The 21,458-nt window shown below is 23.9% G+C and overlaps 4 protein-coding genes across 4 annotated transcripts; 1 reads left to right on the top strand and 3 right to left on the bottom strand.

Moving 5' to 3' along the window:
• Positions 1–819: 819 nt before the first annotated feature.
• VNE69_08001 (uncharacterized protein) lies at positions 820–2,634 on the bottom strand (the record flags this gene model as incomplete). Its single annotated transcript, XM_065474316.1, has 1 exon — positions 820–2,634. One exon carries the CDS (start codon positions 2,632–2,634, stop codon positions 820–822), a length of 1,815 nt encoding a protein of 604 aa, XP_065330388.1.
• Positions 2,635–9,453: 6,819 nt separating this feature from the next.
• VNE69_08002 (uncharacterized protein) lies at positions 9,454–10,161 on the bottom strand (the record flags this gene model as incomplete). The annotated part of the gene is made up of 1 exon (XM_065474317.1): positions 9,454–10,161. One exon carries the CDS (start codon positions 10,159–10,161, stop codon positions 9,454–9,456), a length of 708 nt encoding a protein of 235 aa, XP_065330389.1.
• A 1,827-nt stretch (positions 10,162–11,988) lies between these two features.
• On the bottom strand, positions 11,989–12,333 carry VNE69_08003 (FCP1 domain-containing protein; the record flags this gene model as incomplete). Its single annotated transcript, XM_065474318.1, has 1 exon — positions 11,989–12,333. The coding sequence occupies one exon, from the start codon at positions 12,331–12,333 to the stop codon at positions 11,989–11,991; it is 345 nt and encodes a 114-aa protein (XP_065330390.1).
• Positions 12,334–15,976: 3,643 nt separating this feature from the next.
• On the top strand, positions 15,977–17,614 carry VNE69_08004 (uncharacterized protein; the record flags this gene model as incomplete). Its single annotated transcript, XM_065474319.1, has 1 exon — positions 15,977–17,614. One exon carries the CDS (start codon positions 15,977–15,979, stop codon positions 17,612–17,614), a length of 1,638 nt encoding a protein of 545 aa, XP_065330391.1.
• Positions 17,615–21,458: the final 3,844 nt, after the last annotated feature.

The raw sequence follows: 21,458 nt of genomic DNA on the forward strand, positions 1-21,458 counted from the left end.
AAATTCAGATATTTTATCAGCTTCTAACATTATTTATTTCTTATACTTTAATGATAAAGTATGATTTAAATTTATTATAAAGTTATGTAGAAATTCAATTGTCAACAGAATAATTTTTGTTCCCTAACAAAACACTACTTGGAAGTTGTTAAAAATGTCACACTTGTATCTAGTACTTTTATAAACATAAAAAAATAGAATTTAGTTTATACTGATAATCATATATTTTTATTTAAGACGCCAAAAACATAAAAAAATCTTTATCTCTTATAAAAACTCTATTTGTAGAAATGATTAATTTTAAAATTTTATTTTTCTTAAAATAAGTAATATATTACTTAAATGCATTTTGATGTTATCCTGACTAAATAGAAACCAAAGTTTATATATCAAATATACTAAGAAACATTTGGATAAATAACCCATTACGTCAAATCTAAAAATTTCTTTTAATTATCTTAATATGTAGCTCGAAAGAATAAATATGTCAATAAGATATATTTGTATTATAATTTCTCTTTGAAATTATAGAAAATTTTTCTTTCATGATATATTAAATTTAATATAAATATTATTTTATAATTTCAAAGCTTACATAATCGTATCTATTAGTTAAAAAAGCATACAATAAGCTTTTATTTATCATAAAAATAAAAAAAATTATCTAGTAAAAATAGCATGACTTAAAATATATAATCTAGTTTTTCATATTCCATTATATTCATCGATACAGCATTAAAAAATTAAAATTTATATTTTACATTTTTATCATGTATATAGATAACTTACAGATTTATAAAATAACTCAAAGTAACTATTTTATACGTTTCCTTTTAATAATTGTATCAAATTATCGTGAAGTTTTATTCCACATTCGGAATTTACAAATTTTATCAAATCATTTTCTACCACATTGAAATTAAATTTTTTGTGTACCTTTTCATTATGATCTTTTGCAAGAGAATCGTCTTGTAATTGTCTACTAAATATTTCTGTTAAAGCATTAGACAACTCTGATAAAATCTTATTTATTATTGATCTAGTAAATTCTTGAGCAAATTCATTATATATTTGTTCTTTAAGTTCTATTTTAAGATCATTTATTGATTCTTCTTCCATCCCTTCTAACCCTACAAAATCCATGAATATTTGATCAATTAAGTTAAATATATTTGTTTTGAATTCATTCTGTAGTTTTGTAATTAATTCTCCGTCAAATATGTTTTCTATGTTTTTACTTTGACAATCTACTATTATTAAATTTATTTTTTCATATAATCCGTATTGTGAAACAATTAGTTTGATTTTTTGCATTTGTTCTTCTCTTAATTTTCTCTCTTGTTCATATTTTTTATCGATTTGTTCATTTTCTAATAATCTTCTTCTTATAATTTTTGAATCGTGTTCGACATTATTTTTACAAAGTTTCAAATTCGAAATGGCTTCATCTTTTGAAAAGCGTTCTGGATTATTTCGAAAAATTAATGCAGTATCTAATCCTGTAAGTACAGATATTATCTTACATATCATAAATATAACTTCATGATTATATTTAAGAATGTCATTAATATAAATATTTGATATTTCATGAATAACAAGCGAAATAGAAGTTTTTTCATCTTTTTGGTTTTTAGATTTTATTAATTTTATAATGTCATTTAAAGAATTATAAAAAAAATCATTGTGCTGTTTACACTCTGTCATTAAATCTTCTATCTCTAGCACTAAACAAATTTTTAGAAAATAGGAAGATTCTGACATATTGTTAACTGAAAACAATCTCAATAATGATTTTTCAATTTTCTCAATTATATTTCTTGCATTCGTTATTTTTCCTAAAATGATATCTAGCTCGTACTTTTTTATTTCTTTTGTATGTAAAAGAATGTGACCAAAAAAAATATTTACAGCCGATCTTTGCTTATTTAGAATTCTCTTTACGAGAGATTCTACTTTTTTATTTTTCTTTAGTAGTCTAAAGAGAAATTCTAATCCTTTTCCATCGTCTAAATTTCCAATAACGGATATTTTTTTCAAAATTTCCTTAAACTTAACATGACATTGTTCATCAATATACACGCAATTTTCGTATTTATTCTGTCCTTCTAGGACGTAAAGATATTTATTACAAGGTATATTGAAAATTATCCTGTCAGATTCTATCTCAATTTTTAACGACAAGTTCTCTAGTTCTATTTGATTTAACGAACATTTTAGATTATTTGTTTTATAATATTCCATTACTCCGTCAATAAAGTCGTATTTGTATAGTTTCAAAAGCTTTGCAAATATTTCTTTGTCAAGTTCGTTTTTATATTTATCTATCGGAAGTAAATCAATTTCATCATGACTAAAGTCGCTAATATCAAATTCGAATAAATAAAACACATCCGTTATAATGATGCGCAGCGTAATTCGATAATTATCTTCATAATCTTTCATGATGTAAATAATAGGTATGTCGGAGAAGATAATTTCGTTGTTATTTGTTGATAAATGTGTTTTAAGTTTCCAGGTCATTAGTTCTAAAAGATTAAATTGATCACAAATATTTTCATAATAAATTTCATATGTCTTCTTTTTAATCTTTCTTTTTTTGTTGTTATTTTTCATATTTTCTATTACATCTTTCATGATGGGATATTTTTTTAATTGTGATGCATTATAGAACAATATAACGCTATGATTATTTTGTAAATTAAAAAATCTTCTAATATTATCTTCAATTTTATCAATTATGAAACTTATAGTCTTATATTTGTAATTCAAAATAGAAAAAGTATTTATGTTGCGATTTACTTCATCATAAAAATTATGATTCCTTTCCAATATTGTCATCATCATATCTTCTTCTAATTCAAAGAAAAACAACCAAACTTTACAATATTGTTTGTTAATATCAAAAATAATATAATCGTAAGAGCCGATTTTGTTCAAAAAATTATCCTTAATCAGTGTGTATAATACATGATTTAAGTATACAAAAAATAATTGTAAAAATATTCTTAAAATTTGCATATGGGCAAGTTATGAGAAAATATAAAAAAATTCATATATTAAATGATAGATGAAATGTTTAAAACATAAACGTCGATCAAAAAACTTTTACATAACAAAAAAATTTGTACTTTTTTGCTTTGCATAATACATCGAGAATAGGTTTCTGTTACGATTACATTTGAGCCAATCACATTTGCTATTTTAGAATTTATGCAATATATTTAGGTCATTATGATATATCAAAACCTTGGCAAAGAATACTTTATTTATATAGACACACTTCTTTTTTATCAACAGGCGAAAAAAATCTGAAATTATACCTTGCAATATGTTATATAAACTTTGATTTCTATCAATGACTAAACATGATCTAACTATGCTCGAAGAGCAGAACAGGAGATCATATGGAATAACAGAAAAAAAGGATTAAAAAAATATAAGATTGTTTTTTAAGGAAAAACTCAAGACCTCTAATTGCAGCAATAATTATATAGGTATTCTATTTTTTTGTATTTTGTGATATATTATAAAGTAAGAAACTTCTTTATAAAATACTTTGAAAAGATAATTTGAAGATTGAGCAGCAAACATACTTTAGTTGTCTTAAAAATAAGTCTCTTTTTATCTTACAAGTCGACTCAGAGCCATTATATAATTTTTTTAAAAACATTTCAACGCTTTATCATAAACCCATTATAGAAAATAATCTTAATCGATTCTTCAAAAGAAAAAATATCTATAGACCATAACAAAATTAATTCTTCTTCGTCATTTTTTTATATGAATTTGCTATCAAAAAGTCGAAATTAGCAATTCGTGTACTCAAGTTATAAGATAAAGACCAATTTGAATTTTTTTACATATAATTTATGACGAAAATAAACGAAAAAAAATTGTATCATACGTATATGTTGATCCCAGCTTCAACAAATTTTTTTTGTCTTTGATATTTAAAAAATGGCAGTTAAAAGATCAATAAATTTGACGTAGAACATGTATTACTAGGAAATTTTAAATAACATAAAATATGTATATATATATTCAATGATTTTTCCACTTAGGACTCATAAATTTAGCAATCTTACAATAAAACAGATGAAAAGTACAAATTAATTTTTTTTAATGGTAACTAGTCATAAAATACTAAAAATAATTAAAGCAAAGTATATATCAATATATTTTTATATTTGACATAACGTTTATTTGAAAGTAATTTTTGGCAGACGCATGTAAATAATAAATAAATTTTTCAATAACTAAATTATAGTGGTTTTCAAACGATTATTTATTTTAGGTTAATATAATTTTTTTTACCGTTTAGGTATATCTTAAAAATCTTTTTTCTTTCTAATTTTTACATGAAAATTATTTTTATTAAAATAAAGAAAGTCGAGACTATGTGTTTTTAATCATCAATATTCTATGCGAGTATTATATTTAAACTGCTTATTATTTTCTTAAGATGAAAATATCTTTATAGAAGTCTCCCATTTTTATAATATTCAACGTAACAAACAAAAAAAATAATAATAAATAATAAAAACAATATTTTTAATAAATTATATTGAAAATAGAAGAAAAACACAAACCTTATAAGTTTTACAAATAACGAATCTTTAGTATTATTTTACAATGAGTGACTAAACAACTCTATAAGTCTTTATAAGTCTATTAATTTTTAAAATATTTTAAAAACCATAAAAACAAAAATTTTAAAAAATATATAAATAAATAGGGCTGTACAATATATTATGAAACAGTTTGTATAGAACCTGATTATTTTGATGATAATTATCTCGACATTAGTAAATTTATTATTTATTAAACATCATAAAACATGCTAATTACAACTTAAACCAGTTTTTACTTAATATTCGTACAGATATATATATATATATATATATTTGTTATAGACTTTTCTGACAAAGTTGATTATTTAAATGATATAAAATGAAACTAGATACTATATACGACTAAAAAATAATTGGGCCTTTTCTCGGATTGTATAAAAATGTCATAGATCATTACTTGTAGGTTCATTTTATAATCTACTGCAAATATTTTACTAAATAGTATTGTCTAAGTAAGAAAAAAATATTTTTTAAATTTAAAATAGAACCAGATGAATATATTAATTCAAAATTCTAAAGACTATTTTAATTATTTACATTATAAAAAATGCATTTTTTTAAATTATAGGCAATGTTTTATAGATTTTAAAAAAATAGATGTTACTACTATAATAACTGATGAAAATACCATCCAAGCAAGTTTACTGTGGTCTAAAATAATGTATTTATAAAGATAAAATGTTTTTTTTAATCGATTTGATTATAAAAACACTAAATTCTGCATAAATTATTTTACTGGCCCATTTACTTTTACATTATAAAATAATAGAAGTATCCAAAAATCAATATAACGCTCAAGAATGAATGTATTGAAATACAAAAAAAATTGGATTCGTCAATACAATATTTACAAAAGTGTCAAATTCACATAACACCACTTTTTTAAAAAAAATCGCACTGAATTATAAAAGAAAAATGCGATGAAGACAATGATGTATATAAAAACTTTTAAAGTTATCGGAAGTCTCATATTGCTTAAAAAAAGATAGAAATAAATACATAAAAAAATGAGTTTATTTGAAATAATTTAAGAAGTAGAAAGAGTTCATGTGTCAATTTAAAAACATATTAAAATGATGCTTTAATTGTTTTATGTAAAAAGATATCAAAGTTTACGCGATTGAAAAAGCCCCAACAGATTTTGTTAATAGCTTAGAACTTGTTAGATTATAGTAGAAGACGTCATTGAAAGTTTTGCACTTTATAAAAACGAGATAGTGAAAATAAGAAAATTTTAAAAGAACGATTGATCGAAAATTTACGAAAGATATAAAATTTGAAGTAAATGGAAAAAGATAAATAATATAAGTTAGTTAAAATTATGCAATAATAAAGATTCTTAATTAATAAAAAATTATTTAAAATAACACATTAATCCGTAATCATAATATTATAAGATTTTTTAGTAAAAAAAATGAGTACATTAGAGAACAACTTAATGAAAAAAGAATAAAGACCATTGAAGCAATGGTTTTAAAAATTATAATTGTTCGAGTAAACAATAAATAATATTAGAGTATAAAAACAAGTTAAAAAAAATTACCGATGAAATGAATTAAAATATCAAAGAAAAATGGATTTGTTTTTTACAAAAACATTGATGAATTTATTTTATGCTGAACTGACGATCAAAAAATTAAGAAAACAAAATTAAAAAAATTTAATTTTAAAAAAAACCTATAAATATTATGTAATGGGATTTAAATAAAGAGTCTATTATACTTCTACGTAATATTTTAAAAGGATTTTTTAGATTTCAGGAAATTGAAGTGAATAAAAAACATAACTCAAGGGTTTTTAATTTAACATACAAAGGAAACTTGTTGTCAAATTTTAATATTCATGTATTACTTGCATATATTCTCCATATATTATATGTGGTTTTGCTGTTATAAAATTGTTAAATAAGATGAACAATCAACCGAAAGATTATTTCATAATATATTGCTTTTAAATGTAACAAAGTCAAGTAATATATATTTATACATAAATATAAAGTATTATTTTTTATTTATACAAACAGTTGATTGACTATGTTGGGCTATTTTTACAATTTTCACAGTTTGTGGTAATGATTGGAAATCCTTTTAAAATCTAACTTGGAAAAATTAAAATTTTCTCATAAATATTTACTAATACAGATTTAAATCTTACTTTACTATTTTACCTTTCATCATATAAATTTTTGAAATATTAATATGATAAAATATAAATTAGACGATTTGTAGCTGTATATATATATTAATAATTTTTCATTCGAGAGAAATGTAAGTATTTTATGAAATACAATATAAAGAAAGTTATACATATGATGTTATAATAACAGGATATATATAGAACAAAAAAAAATTTACGCATTAATATTTATTTTTTTTATAAACACAGAAAAATAATATAATCAAAGAACAATTTTAAAAGTTTCTGAAATACAATCCATAGTATCTTTAACTTGTTTTAAATATTTTGTTGCCAGACCATCTACATAATAATAAAAAAGAAAACGAAAACTATTATTAATGCCAATAACTGGTATTACGATAAAAAATAATATAACCTCAAATATAGACTTAACACAAAACACAACCTTTTTTAAAAACTATTGGTAAAATGTTATTATACTAAATTAAGGTAATTTAAAAATCCTGCTTAAAATCCAATTCTTATGTTTTAAAATAATTTAATCTTAAGAATGAACCAGAAAAAAACAACTATCTTCTGCCAAGGTACAGAACAAGAAACGAGTAGAACAATATTTTAATCTTATTTGATTCATTTTTCTTAAAAATAATGAGACGGATTATATTATGAATTTATATTTTATTAACAAATGCTCAAAATATTTTTTAAATTTGTATATATATTTTTTTGTATTTTAATTATCTTAAAAGTAAATAGAAAGTTAAAAACATTTTTTTTTGTTATTAAATTTTCAGCTGTAGTGCCTCAAATATAAAATAACAAAAACTTACAAAAAGTATAAATTTTTTATTAAAAACTACAAAATTTATAGAAATTATTTTGTTCACATTTCTATATACTAAACATAAGTTTTTTTGTTTGATAAACATCATAAATTGCCAAAATAGAAAATTTTTTAATAATAACCGCTATCAAATATATGACACAGTATAAAAATAAACTCATAGACAGTATAAGAAACTAAACAGATATAAATCAAATTAAAAAAAAGTGGTACAACAATATAGAAAATTACATAAAATTAGAGACTTATTTCACGCTATTATATGTCAATGACAAAATTATTGAAAAATATAAGCAGGTGTAAAATGCGACTATATACATATGTAAATAACTTTTTAAAGATGTTGTCATAAACAATATATATTTTAATTTTTTGTTTAGTACAGTCAATATTCTCATAAAAGCATGGAAAGCTATATCGAAAGATTATGCTATATTATAACTATAACATAAAAAATGAATTAATAGTATAAAAGGAGCGACTGTATGACGAAAAAACATTTCCTTAAAAAAAAAACTAAAAATTTTTATTTATTTTTGAGCTTAATCCTCTAAGTTTCGTATATGTCATGCTATTGGTATTGCATTAATTAGAGTTTTAAAAAAAATGTAGTTATTATCATAATTCACAAGAGAATCTACAGCAAGTAGAAAACGATAAGTTAAGAAAGTATGATGTCCTTGCGAATGAACTGGGTCTAATAATTGGTTTTAAAACAGAAATAATATTCTACGTAATTACTTGAGAAGGTATAGTGAACAAGTTTCACAAATCTTATACCACAAGACTTTTAATCCCTAATATGGTAGAAGCGTACATCCAGATGATCACGCTAAAGAAGACGCTAGAGAGCATTTTCTGGACTACCGAAGGAGAGGAGACGAAGCCGATGTGGAAAGGACTATGGAGATGAGAAGTCACCTACAAGCAGGAAACGCTAACGCGGAACCTATTCTTGTTAAACTAAAAATATAAATTACAACAAGCATACCCTAATTAAATTTATTTATTATATCATAATTATGGGTAAGATTTATCAAAATATATAACAGTTAATATATTACGAAATATTTAACACATTGGATTCTAGAAAAAGTTTTATAAATTTCAAAATTTTTTATAACTTTCATAATTTTAAGAGTCATTAAAAGTCAAGAACCAAATGTTTTTCAAATATTTTAATAACTATAAAATTTTTCGTTAACATAACGTCTTAAAAATAATTTCAAATCGATTAAAATATGTATTTAAAAAAAATTTAAACGTTGAAATTGCATTTTATTTGTATGTATGTTTCAATATTTATATTGGCCTACCAAATAGCTTTTTTCATTAAAATTAAAGCTAATTAGGTAGTTTGAAAAAAATAGTTCCAAATACTTATAATAGAATCATCTGAATAGACAAAACACAAATATTATTTTACAGACAGATTATGCCTAAAACGAAGTTTCAAAATTTTGCAGTTAAACAAGACAAATGTAGAAATACACTACTGATTTAGTAATAAAAATATTAATGATGTTATTCCCAAATTATTTTCATGTATCAATAATACTTACAAGAAAGGATATAAAAAAAAAGTAAAACAATCAATTTGTAGCGTAAAAGCACCCTTAGACGATTTTTAAATCCAGAAATTTTAGTATAGAATAAAAAATTGTTTGTTGTAGCTAAATATGCAATGTAATTAATTGCAAAGATCGAAAGTGTATAAATTTACAATATTCCTTTTTTATTGATTATAAAATAATTTGAGTATATATAAAACGTCATAAAAATTTTAAATCTACAAGAAAGAGCATTACATACATTTAATAAAAATTTTATTATTTCTAATTATCCTCTACTTCCAACAAACGATGTGTCCAATGGATTTTTTCTCTTATCAGAATACATCAGTTCACTATATAATTGTATAACATGCCATGGGCAAAATTCCTTCATCCTCACATCAATAAATCTATAAACAAGCTTTTTAATCTTTTTAATTTCATTAGCATCTTCAAAGGAAGAATAAAAACTTAAATCAAAGATCAGATCATAACTATGATACGCTAAAAATTCAAAGAGATGACCAATAGGTCTCAATTTTATTTTAGCCGGCTGATTTGTCAGAAATTTTATTACAAATATTTTAAAATAATACCTTAAATTTTGAACGTACACATGTTTTTTCATATTCTTAGTTAGATTTATAATTTTAATAATATCTTTGTGTGATGTCAAAGCATCAAACACAACATCTAGTGATTTTAATATATTTTCCCAATTAATTACGTTATAAATGATTTTTTTAGGCTCGAATAGAAAATGTTCATAACATTCAAATATTTGCGTATTATCGAAATTATCATACCATAATTTATAGTTTTTAACAGTAACATTTTTATATTTTGTATCAAAAGGTAAAACGAATTGTTTCCTGTCAAAACTTGCATTTTTATAAATCAATTCATTGTTGTTATTTTGTGGACCAATAGCATTTAACGATCTTCCAATGAAATTGTAAGAATTACTTAATAACGAATTAAAAAACAAAAACATTATAAGGATGACAAATTTATCATTTAAATTTCAACTATTAAGAAAATTCCGTATGAATTTTATAAATAAATTGTATTTTCTTGACTTTATAAATAAGAAATATTTATGAAAGTCAATTAGTGACATGTAACAACGAAGCGTATAAAATTACATCATATAAACAAAACGAAGATTTTATTAAGTTTAATTATTTTGTAATGGTAGAACTTCATTATTCAGAAATTGGATTTGTAATGGTAAAGAAAATCTTCTTATTAATTTTGAATTTTTAATGTTTTACTGTAAACAGTTTAGTGTTCTTGGGGCATTATCGAATTGCCTATGCATGACATATAAAAATTTAAAAGTGTCAAAAATGAGCGCAAAAAAAGATGCAAAAGATAACTAGAATAATTTATCATTATTGGCATTATAAATCTAGAATACTTGTAAAATAATTTACTTTGCTAAACATTATCGTAAATATTAATTCGAATTGATTTTTTAAAATATTTTAGTCGATGAAATATTGTGCTCAGTTATAGTCAAGTTAAAATTGTTTTTTGAATTGTGATTAGATCACATGTGAATTTTATTTAACACTTGTTCTAAAATTTTGTAATGGGTTTCCTTACTTCTATTTATTATTTATTTGGTTTTAGTACTTTGAGCTTAATGATAAAATAAATCTGCTTTTAAATAAAAATATAACTTATATAATATTTTCAAATAAAAACTTATTTTATATTCATGTTAAATTTAATAATTTTAATTCGAAGTAGAGCAGTTATCTAGCTATTCATAATTTTCAAACATCTATTTCTGTTTTAAATAAACTAATTATTTTCTCATGCAGTTATTTCTCTATTTAAATTTGTTCTGTCTTCTATCAACCAACGTCATACATTGTGTAGTATTTTCGGTTGTTAGAGACCAAATAGGCTACAATTTAGACATTACGTCTACACTTCTCCCATGTTTTTCGTTTATTTGTGTAATTTAAATCGTTTGCACGTGTTTATAAAATTTCTTTTCAATTTTTGACATAAAAAAAATATCTATAAGTGATAAAAAAAAGTCAAATCTGGCGCTAAAAAATTTTCCATTTACTTAATTGTTTTTTTTATTCTATTTGGTCAAAAAAAAATTTCAAATTATTTTTAAAACAGATATAACACTTAATTTGTATTATAATCATTTAATTTGTTTATGAAAAGAGTTAATATGCATATCGTAGCCTATCAAAAAGAGCAAATCATCTTTCGACAAGTGAACGTATTTGATTGGCTACTGTAACCTTTTAAAATCATTTCCAAAAGAGGGCATGGAAAATCCAAGTAAACTGTTTGACAATGCATTTTATATGTAAGGGGACCAATTGTTCTATAAAATTAATAAAATAATATATAAACAATTTATGTAAGCTATGTATTTTTATAATATATGTGAAACCATAATAAAAACTAGCCAATCATCTTTCGACAAATGGACGGATTTGATTAGCAACTAATTATGTAAAATCATTTCAGAAGAAAAAATATTTGCCAAATAAAACATTAATATTTATAGATAAATGTTTTAATCATTCAAACTGGCCTAAATATTTATCTTTATTTGCAGTCTCGTTGTATTATTCCACAGCTAATGATTTTACAAAACATTTTGTCTGACAATCTATAAATTTATCCAGCTTTTTACATATATTGATAATTTCTTCATCATGTCCTAAATTTATTTCCTTCACGTGTATAAAGTTTTGACCATCAACATGTTTTTCGATATCATTGTCTATGAGTACGCATTGTTCTAATTTTACATTAAAGTGCTTAGAAACTACTTCTAAATTTTTTATATTATTTTTTGCTTTATCTTTTCAGTAATAATACCCTCTTCACATTCCTCTTGTCCAAAATAGCCTAGATGAAAATTATACCCAATCTCTTCCAAGTAAGGAATCATCTTTTTGATATTATGTTTCATAGATGTAGACCAAAATACATAATTAATATTGTGTATCTCTAAAAATTTAACTAGTAAATCTGTAAGTGGTCTTTTCAACAAAATATGATTATTACAACTGTAGGTATTGTTTTTCTGATTGTCAGTTAAACTGTCTAAAACATATTTATCAGTTTTTTTTATCTTAGAAATTAACGTATCATTTATATCAAAAACTAGTAGAAATCCTTCCATGGGTAAAATATTTCCAAATTTAAAAAAAAACTAACTAAAGAATAAATTTAGACACCAAAAAACGAAATGGCAATTTCATAAATATTACACGTTTTCTGAATATATATTCTGTCAGGGGACAAGCCCAGGTGCATACTGAGACTTGTCCTGCCCAAGGAATGAAGTGTGTTTTGACAGATCTTTGGAGAGACCAACACATTAATTGAGAAATGACAGGAAAATATGAAACGGCCTAGTTATGTAATTAGGGCCCAATTTGCCATGTTTGGTCAATTGTACTTTTGTTGCCAAACATGTCAAAACTGTCATTCTCAAATATTTAAGCAAAGTCACCCCTGAGGGGATGAAACTAAGGAAGGAAAAGGAGATGGAAAACTCCACATCACCAAACCACAAAAAAATAAAAGATTTATTGAGTTAATTTTCAATTATGTTTAGATATTCATAGCACAGCTTTCCCCGGTATCGCTCATGGGATTCAGCTCTTCACAGACTTTGGTTTCTGTGGAATTATTAATGTTTTCCAACTTCACTTTAGCAGCTTCATTCCCCTTTGCCGACACCACTTCTTTAACAGTCGCCATATTCGCTAGTGCGCTTACAGCTCTAGCCACTTCTTCTTCTCCTGCATCCTCCTGATCGTATCCTCGTCGTCGTTCCAAAGAGATGGACTCTAGAGTCTTCTTCATCACAATAGACTGGATATATGCTTCCAGGTAGGGTTGGATTTCTAGCTCCCTGATGTACTTTCTGTGATATTTGGTCACCACTCCATCCCATGTCATTACATAAGGAACTATTCTTGTCCGGGATTTATGTATTAGTCCCAGTTCATTTGCAAGAAGGTCATATTTTCTTAGTTTTTCATTCTCAACTATAGTAAGTCGATCCTGGTTCGTTATACCAACTTCAACTATTAAAATTCCTTTCTTCTTCTTGTCAAACACAAGAATATCAGGCTTATTATGGGTTACCTTTATATAAGTGGATATTCTCGTATCTACTCTTATTTCTGCACGATCATTTTCCATGATCTCTTGTACTGAGTGTCCACGTATTTTCTTTGTCTTCTTAAACCCATATTTAATACATAGTAAGAGATGAATGCATCTAACTACCTCGTTGTGTCTTTTCATATAATCAAAACCCAACATTCGATCACACTTGGTAGCTAAATGATCCACGGTCTTCCTATGAGATCCACAATGGGGACATTTTCCCTCTTGTCCACAGAAGATATTTCTATCCTGTAGGAAGCAGTAAATTGCTTCGGATCTAGCCTGATTGTTTCCTTTAACCAGCCAGGTAGAAGAGTCCCTAATGCTTACTAAATCATTGTCCCTAGCTTTAAACAACTTTCCATGGTTTGTCCTTATGTTAATTTTGTTGTAAAGCGCTTCTTTTTGGGATTCTATTAGCATCTTCTGGGTTATCTCTCCTACAAAGCTATACCTAATCCTTAGATACTCGTTTATTGTAAACAAGTGGGATTTGCTCTCTGCCTCTACTTTAAGTATCGCTGCCCGTCTTAGTGAGCTATTTCTAGACCCATCTAATGTTTTATAAATATTCAGAAGCATACTTTCGCTTCTATCTTCGATACTTATGAGGCCTCTGCCCATTTCGGATCTAGGAAGGTATAGTCTTTCCTTGCAGGCTGGCTGCAGATGGACCTGGTACTTGATAAGTACCTGTCGGATATCAAAATCGAGACTTTTGAAATCTATTGGTTCTAATTTTAATAATCCTACATGATAGTTTATTACTGATATTGCATGCTCGTTTATAGCTCGAATCATATTCTTACCATTTAATTGAGTCTTGCACAGTTTTTCAACCCTCTGTAGGATCTCACTTCTTACTTTTTCAAAAGTCTCTCTTTTGATACCAAACCACAATAAAAGTATTTTAAATAAAAAACATTTAAAACAGGCAGGCAGAAGCCAGCCTCACTTTTTTATTATGAATAAAATAAATGATTAATTTTTTGATCAGCATAACATTATATTAAAAAGTGCCAATTATTTATTCCAAGTTTTTCCACCTTACAAAATTGCTTATTTTTTACTAATTGTAAATTTAAGTGGGGCTTAATAATGAATTCAGTAATTATTATTGTATGTACTTTGTGTTGAAATGCCATTTACTACTCTTTATCTTTGTAATACCCAGTTCTAAAATATAGAAAGAATTGTTTTTTGGAATTTATTAACCCCTCTTCATCAAAATTTTAAAAAAATTTATCCATCATAAAGTAGAAATTTATTGTTCTAAATGGTAATATTCTATTCAATTTATAACTGTTTTACAATGGATTTCTTGGATATATGCGACTTAGGAGGGTTCCTTGAATAACTAGAATCTTAATGTTTTATTAATATATGACTAAAACGGAAAAATAAAAGCTGTAAATAAATATTATAATCACTTTTCAAAATAAAAATTTGAAGCTAGTTCTAAAAAATTCTTGTTTGATTTTTACTCTTCTTTTTAGTAGCTTTTAATTTTCTAAATTGTTTATTTGTCTGTTTTTAATCAAACAAACGATGTAAATAGTATTTGTCTAGCTATACTAAGCCCGTCTCGTCTGCTGTGAGTCCTCTGAGCAATCAGTTTTACAAAAATAATATAAAAGATTAACTCTACGTTTTTTTGTTACTACAATAATATACTTTGTAAGACTACACTTTCTATAATTTCATATATTTTAGATTTAAAATTCATTTTTCGATTATTGTTGGTAAACTTTGATGCTAAATTTTTTATAGAATCATCTATTATAATTTTTTAAACCTCTCTTCCGTAAAATTGCAATACAATATAACCTTTTAAAAATAGAAAAAATATAGGAATTTCGCTAAAAATATTTGCTAAATTTTAATTACATTTTAGTTTTTTTAAAATTATATTTTCTAATGTTTTTTGTATTGCTTTTTTATGTTTTTAAAAATTTTATCTTCAAAAACTGGCATAAAAAATATTAAAAACTCGTTTTTAAACGCAAAAGATTATTAGTATATTAAAAAAACGCGAAACATTTAGAAAAAGAATTTTGGATTTTACCACGAAATTCAAATCAGACAAATGTACGTTTAAAATTAATTTTACAAATGTTATTGTATTATAATTGAATAATCACACAATAGATATTGGAATATTTTGCACTTTTTTGTAAAATAAAAATCTTGATCTTTTTTTTAAATTCTTTTGCATAAATGACAATCCAAAGAAAATATTTAAATAGAGATAAAAAAGACATATCTCTCTTTTAAACGTTTAGTTTAAACTGGCATTAGATTACTTCAATAGTTTGATAATAATGAACAATTAAACTTATTAAATCTAAAAAATAAAATTTCAAAAATTCTACATAATAATTTACTTATTGTTAAAAAGAGGCATTTAGTTTACGGCAAGATAAAAAATATATTTGTTTTTTCGAACGAGTAAATTTATTTTTATGATCTAAATCACTACTTTACTTTATCAAATCTATTCTTATTTACAAAACTGATCAAAATAAAGGAAATAATGTATGAATTTCGAAAACCTATATAATAAATTTTTATCTTGATCGTTAAATTAAATTTTTAGTAAATGAACGAATTAACGTAAGTATAAATACCATTAAAAAATATCCCACATGATTAGTATTAAAGTTTTGCTCTGGATTTCAATGGTAAAGCCTGATCTAAGAAAAGAGATATATAATAATTTTAAAGACGAATTAGAAATTAAACTAGACATTGGTGATTTCATTACCATTGATAAAAATGAATTGCATGAACTAGAATATATTGAATTTGAAGAAACTCTTGATAGTTATATCATAAATTTTAAGACGACCATATCTGAGTTTGTGTTGGAAATTAGAAATGATAAATGTATATCGGATGTATCTAGTCAAATTTATAAAGAAATCAAAACTTATTATGGATTATCATCTTACCCTAGATTGTTGGTGTATAACCAAAATAATCTTCCGTTAAGTAAATCTATTAAAAAAATAATCAATACTTTGAAGACATTAAATAGACATAGCAATAATGCTAAACCCAAAGATTACTGTTTTGATGATATTATTGAAAAGAGTAGTATGTTATATGACGCTATGATATTTATTATGAATAACATTGATGAAAATGCATATTTTAACGAATTACGTTATGTCAAAAGAGATAATACATTTTTTATTAATTTATTTTTCCATAATAATGATCTCCTTTACTATTTCGAAATTGATGTTAAAAACCTCAATTTAAGAAAAATTTTTCGTGAAAAGGTACTAAAGTCTCTTAAAAATATCAACTTTAATCAAGAAATAATTAGATATGTTTTTAAATTATATGGCATCAATGAACTAAGTAATATCATCAATGATTTCCACTATAAACTCCAAAGATCAAATGATAGAGTATTAGTAGTATTTAATAAATATGGAAATACATCTGAAAAGGATTTAACTGAACATAATGCTCATATAATTAATGATGGTATGGGTTCGATGCATAAAAGTGTGTTATCAGAAGAAGGATTAAAAGAATTAAATAAAATTCATAAATATCTAGATACAATAATAATTAGAGAATTTGAGCATATAGAAATATTTTACCGACTGATTGAAAGTAATTGTCTCGTAGAAATGCTACTAGAAAGAATTTTGTTTAACACTGGTAAAGGACTAAATATATTCTTTATCAATTTTTGTCTAAATATTAATTTGTTGTGCAAAAATGATCTAATAGTTTTTAATGAGAATTCCTTCGTGAATCAAAATTCAGACAAGACTCTTTGCGTTAAAGATATAACTAAAAAGAAGAAAATACTACATAGAATTGTTGATTTTCTAACAAATTATAAATTTAGTAATAGCTATTTGATTAAAACCTGTCTATTTATTGAGGCTGAAACTATTTTAAATGAAAAAGAAGATTCAGGCAAAGAAGTATTTCAAATATTAAAGATTATTGGAAATATAGTTGGTCAAGAAAATATAGCAAATACCTTTTATTTAAAAAAAAAAGAATCTAAATCATATGATCTAATTGCAATATATGAGAACATGTTCTATCATAAGGGGCTTATTTTTCATTGTATTACACGTATGTGGGAGAAAATCTTTGAAACTATATCTTTTGTGATCGGAGTTGAAAACGTAGTAAATATCGAAGGATTTAATTTTAAATTTAATAATGAAAATAGAGATTGTTCCTTTGTTGACATCGATGAAGTAAATAAATATAGGGATGACTTATCAAGAAAACTTGGAAAACGAGTTTAAGAACTTGAACAAAGGTATAAATACCTTTGTTTTAAATTGTATATAAAATTGTTACATTAAATTTATAATTTAAAGTATTGTTCATTGAATATTTAGAAAATATATTATTTTTTTCTTTTTTTTTACAGAATTTGAAATACGTTTAACATATCTATACTAAGTCTTTATTTTTTAAAATAAACAAGTTATAAAATCAATATTAAAAATGAAATTTTTATATTTATTAGATATCCATATGTAGTTCAAAAAAATTATGTAATTTTTGTTGTCGAATACTATAAATTAACACGAGACGACATGGAATGTCGATAAAACAATCTTTCTAGAGATTTATAAAACTTTTATTGAAAAATTATTATACTAATAGATAATATGTGTTGGAAAGGGCTACGAAATTAATTTGTATTGAAAAATTTAATAATAGATATAATAAATTTGTCCTAAATATATATATATATATATATATGGTTTATTTGAACTACATATTGTAATATTATAGAGAGATTTGAGAATAATTTAAGTTGAAAATCCTATGTACACACAGCTACTCGGCCATAAGAATATCTAGTAGTACAATACGCACACAAGCTTTTACTTATTTTATAACATGAAATACAAAAAAAAACTTGATCAGTATCGAGTAAAAAATACATCAGATAAAAGAATCAGAATGCTGTCAAGGTAAAAGTAGCAATAGGGCTTTTGATAATATAGAATATAGTTGTGAAAATGCGACACTTCTGTTTTACATATCAAAAGGGAATGTGGACCATAAAGAACAACATGTTAGACGAAATAACTTTGATTTCGATCTCTGCATATATAACATATGGAATATACTTTATAAATATCTTATTTTTAGACTTTTGTCTAATTATATGTACAAACAAGTGCTTTATAAGGATTACTTCATTCTTGTTTCAACGTGATAAGTAATGCACACAAATATTTCTCAGACAAATCATTTCTAAACGCGATTTTGGCAGCTTAAAATTAATAGTTAAAAAAAGTTGATAAAATGCAGTCTCTATAATATTAAACCAATTACATCTGTTTATGTGGTTTATACTTATATTACATATAACATTAAAACAACCTTAATAATTTTAAAATAATAAATATTTATAAAAACTTATATTTATGATGAAATATTTATCCGAAATATTTGCCTTTTTATTGTATTTTAATGCATTATATATTTCAAGATGATTCATATAAGCATTTCGTTGTAATCTTATGAATTAATAAGAATGTAAACCAGGAGATGAAATTGTAAAAATCTTTTTTAATACATATTTTTTGTATTTTTTGACTAATAACCAATATTAGATATTTCTTTATCTATAAACATTAAATAATATTATTTAAAAGTCTAATTTGGTGTAAATAAATATGTGTTCGAATCACATGAAAAAAGAGAAATATAAATTTATAACTCTTAAACAGATATGTTATCGGAAAATTATACATTTTTAGGGCTTTGGTTGTTTTTTTTACATGCCATGGTTCGTTTAAAAACTGGTATTTTTTTTCTTAATAAAAAAAACTATTGACTGCAATAACTTCTAATAGGTCATTAAAAAATCTTAAATTACTATTTATTTGTCGTATGATTTCTTTCTTGTCTAACTGTTCTTTTAGAATTTTTATAAAATATTCAATTTTCTCTTTTCAAAGACATACTACAAAAAACCTTCTGAATGATCCTATTGAGGCTTAATTAGGTATATTTTACAATTTTTTCTTGAATTTTCTTTTAAATACATATTTATTATTAATAAATGTTTATCTATAAATATTGTTTGTGCCTATAAATTAAGTCTTTGAATGTTTTATGACTGTAATTCCGATATACAGTCGTCAATATATCTTCTATCATAAATGTCTCTTCAAACCATTTTTTTGGTTTCTATTTTTCAATAATAGATTCTAATTGATATTCTAGAATTTTCTTGTATATAACGTAAAAACATTTATCTAATAATGATTTTTTATGCATACTCTTTATACAATATATTCCTCTTTGATTTGAATTTCTTCCCGTGTATTTGCTTTTGACTTTTTTCTTAAAAAATATTATAATTTTCTAACTTGGCAGAATCGAGCTTTAGATTAAAGATGACATTATATATTTTTTCTTATATACTTTTTCAACCGATTTTTGTAATAATTAACATTGATAGAGCTAGAACGAGAGAACATCCTAATTACATACAGAGGTCTTTTATTACTTTTTTTTCTATATAAACCACAAAAATCATTGTTTACATATACTATGTTAAAAATTTCTAATTTTTTATTGTGATTTTTGATACCTAACCTACCTTATTCTTTTTTAATTTTTTTGCCAAAACAATGTCCCTATATATATAAATATTTGGAATAATAAAAATTTACTTACTTAAATTTTATTATTATTTTTTTGCTTCTAACAATAAACAAAAGGCAATAAAATAAAAATTAGTAGAAAGAAATAGTTTTTAGATTTCAGCTAACAGATTGAAGTTGAGATCTTAAACATTACCCCGTATTTTTTGTTACGCATTATATTATGCAAAGTATTTTTTTTCTATCATATTTTTTCCATACATTTTATAAGCAAATATTATATTTAATGGGGTACCCTTATTATTTATGATTCTTTTAATAAAAAATCGATTTTATTATTTTTTTTTTTAATATATTGTAAAACGTTTTAATAGCTTTAGTTTTTTCATTGCTATGTTAAATAGAAAATATTCATTATAATTCTGTAAAAATTCATTTTTTGTTTAATTTTATTCCTGGTCAATTTTTTTTTAACAAAATCGTATTGAATATACATTTGTATTTAAAAATAATCTCTCAAAAGCCATTTGTGATATAAAATAGTCCCCTTCAACAATTAAAACAATTTTTCTTTTTGTATACTTTACAATAAATTATCATTTGTGACATAAGTCAACTTGAAATCGTCATAGGATAGCTTGTGTATATGTATAAGTTTATTTTTTATTTCAACATTGCCTTCTTTCCGATTAAACATTTTGTATCAATCAAATAATAAAGTTCATCAAGCAAAGCTCAAAAAAGTAACGTATATTATTTATCTCAATATTCGAAGCAACATAATAATTAGCATTAAAAGAATTTATATAATACTAAATTGTGGACTGGTGCGCTTCTTGATTTGATTTAATGATGAAATAAATAATTTTTTGCAATTTATCATCTGTATAACGAATTTTTCATAAATAATTCCGAAAATTTTGTTTCTGCTTTTTTTGAAGATTCATTTCTTTCAGCTTTTCTATTAACATTCTAATATTAGGATGGGCGTGATAATCATGCATTTCATATATATACACAAAAATAAGTTATTGAGGTGCTTTATTGGCGTTTCTATATTATCCTCTGTTTGATGAATAATATTATAACTAGTATTATTTTCCAATTTGATATCAAATTGGCCTAAGTTATTTCTATGGTATAGATAAAAGCCTATACCTGACACTTTAAATGTAATAAATTTATGAAAATGGTTTGCTTAAGAAGTTGTTCTGGTGAGTTGTTCAGAGTTGTCTGTAGACATATAATCTTTATTTTCTATTCTTTTCATAAGCTTATAATGCATTGTATCAATCAAAATACGGCTAGCTTGGATATAACTAATTATAGCTGCTATTTTAACGGTATACATAATAGGGCACATATATTTTCATTTCATACAAATTTTTTTTTTAATTATTTAGAAAACACGCCTGTAAAAATTATTGATAAACAAAAATATTTTTTTATATTTATACTTATTATGATATACCAAATATCATAAAATATTATTTTAAAATCTTTGCCTCCAAATTCG

Source organism: Vairimorpha necatrix, chromosome 8 (assembly GCF_036630325.1).
Source record: "Vairimorpha necatrix chromosome 8, complete sequence".
Classification (NCBI taxonomy): domain Eukaryota; kingdom Fungi; phylum Microsporidia; family Nosematidae; genus Vairimorpha; species Vairimorpha necatrix.